The sequence below is a fragment of the Phytophthora infestans genome, genomic scaffold (genome assembly GCF_000142945.1).
Source record: "Phytophthora infestans T30-4 supercont1.314 genomic scaffold, whole genome shotgun sequence".
NCBI classification, from domain to species: domain Eukaryota; phylum Oomycota; class Peronosporomycetes; order Peronosporales; family Peronosporaceae; genus Phytophthora; species Phytophthora infestans.
Window position 1 is genome coordinate 9,909 of NW_003303445.1, and position 1,885 is coordinate 11,793.

Here is a 1,885-nt window from a genome sequence, read left to right on the forward strand (position 1 = left end):
TCGGGTTGGGCGCGGTAGGGCTTCCGGAGTCGTTGTCACGCTAGATGCCGGCGTCGGGTTCGGCGTGGTCGGCAATGGTGTCGTTGTCACCGATACAGCCGGTGTCCGGCTGGGCGTGGTAGGTTTCGGCGTTGAAGTCACCCTAGCCACCGGCGTCGGGTTAGGCGATGGTGTCTTCCGAGTCGTTGTCACGCTCGATGCCGGCGTCAGATTCGGCGTGGTCGGCATCGCAGTCGTAGTCACCCTAGCAGCCGGCGTCGGGTTGGGCGTGGTAGGTCTCGGCGTCGTAGTCACACTAGCCGCCGGCGTCGTGTTGGGCGTGGTCGGCATTGGGGTCGTTGTCGCCGATGTAGCTGGAGTCGGGATGAGCGCGGTTGGATTCGGCGTTGTAGTGACACTAGCCACCGGTGTCGGGTTGGGCGAGTGCGGTTTCGGAGTCGTTGTCACGCTAGATGCCGGTGTCGGGTTGGGCGCGGTAGGTTTCGGAGTCGTTGTCACGCTAGATGCCGGCGTCGGGCTCGGCGTGGTCGGCATTGGGGTCGTTGTCGCCAATGTAGCTGGAGTCGGGATGAGCGCGGTTGGATTCGGCGTTGTAGTGGCACTAGCCACCGGTGTCGGGTTGGGCGAGTGCGGTTTCGGAGTCGTTGTCACGCTAGATGCCGGTTTCGGGTTGGGCGCGGTAGGTTTCGGAGTCGTTGTCAAGCTAGATGCCGGCGTCGGGTTCGGCGTGGTCGGCAATGGTGTCGTTGTCACCGATACAGCCGGTGTCCGGCTGGGCGTGGTAGGTTTCGGCGTTGAAGTCACCCTAGCCACCGGCGTCGGGTTAGGCGATGGTGTCTTCCGAGTCGTTGTCACGCTCGATGCCGGCGTCGGGTTCGGCGTGGTCGGCATTGAAGTCGTTGTCACCGAAGTAGCCGGCGTCGGGTTGGGCGTGGTAGGTCTCGGCGTTGTAGTCACACTAGCCGCCGGCGTCGGGTTGGGCGATGGTGTCTTCGGAGTCATTGTCACGCTCGATGCCGGCGTCGGGTTCGGCGTGGTCGGGATTGGGGTCGTTGTCGCCAATGTAGCTGGAGTCGGGATGAGCGCGGTTGGATTCGGCGTTGTAGTGACACTAGCCACCGGTGTCGGGTTGGGCGAGTGCGGTTTCGGAGTCGTTGTCACGCTAGATGCCGGTTTCGGGTTGGGCGCGGTAGGTTTCGGAGTCGTTGTCAAGCTAGATGCCGGCGTCGGGTTCGGCGTGGTCGGCAATGGTGTCGTTGTCACCGATACAGCCGGTGTCGGGCTGGGCGTGGTAGGTTTCGGCGTTGGCGTCACCCTAGCCACCGGTGTCGGGTTGGGCGAGTGCGGTTTCGGAGTCGTTGTCACTCTAGATGCCGGCGTCGGGTTCGGCGTGGTCGGCATTGAAGTCGTTGTCACCGAAGTAGCCGGCGTCGGGTTGGGCGTGGTAGGTCTCGGCGTTGTAGTCACACTAGCCGCCGGCGTCAGGTTGGGCGATGGTGTCTTCGGAGTCATTGTCACGCTAGATGCCGGCGTCGGGTTCGGCGTGGTCGGGATTGGGGTCGTTGCCACCGATGCAGCCGGCGTCGGGTTAGGCGTGGTAGGTCTCGGCGTTGCAGTCACACTAGCCGCCGGGCGTCGGGTTGGGCAAGATCGGCTTTTGGCGTCGTTGTCACCGATGCAGCCCGGCGTCCGATTGGGCGTTGGTAGGTCTCGGCGCTGTAGTCACCCCTAGCCACTCGATGTCGGGTTGTGCCGTACCCTCGGGTTCGGTCTCCAACCCGCAGGCTTTGGAGCTTTTCCCACGAATTAAGCCATAATCCCAAAGTATTCCGCTGCCCGTAGTCCGAAGTAGTCGGAGGCTGCGGAGGCTGGACCCAAATCCGAC

The 1,885-nt window shown here is 63.4% G+C and overlaps 1 protein-coding gene across 1 annotated transcript; it reads left to right on the forward strand.

The window, feature by feature from the left end:
* Window positions 1-44: 44 nt before the first annotated feature.
* Window positions 45-1,732, forward strand: PITG_21531 (carbohydrate-binding protein, putative; the record flags this gene model as incomplete). Its single annotated transcript, XM_002894977.1, has 2 exons — window positions 45-57; window positions 147-1,732. 2 exons carry the CDS (start codon window positions 45-47, stop codon window positions 1,730-1,732), a joined length of 1,599 nt encoding a protein of 532 aa, XP_002895023.1.
* Between the last annotated feature and the right edge of the window lie 153 nt (window positions 1,733-1,885).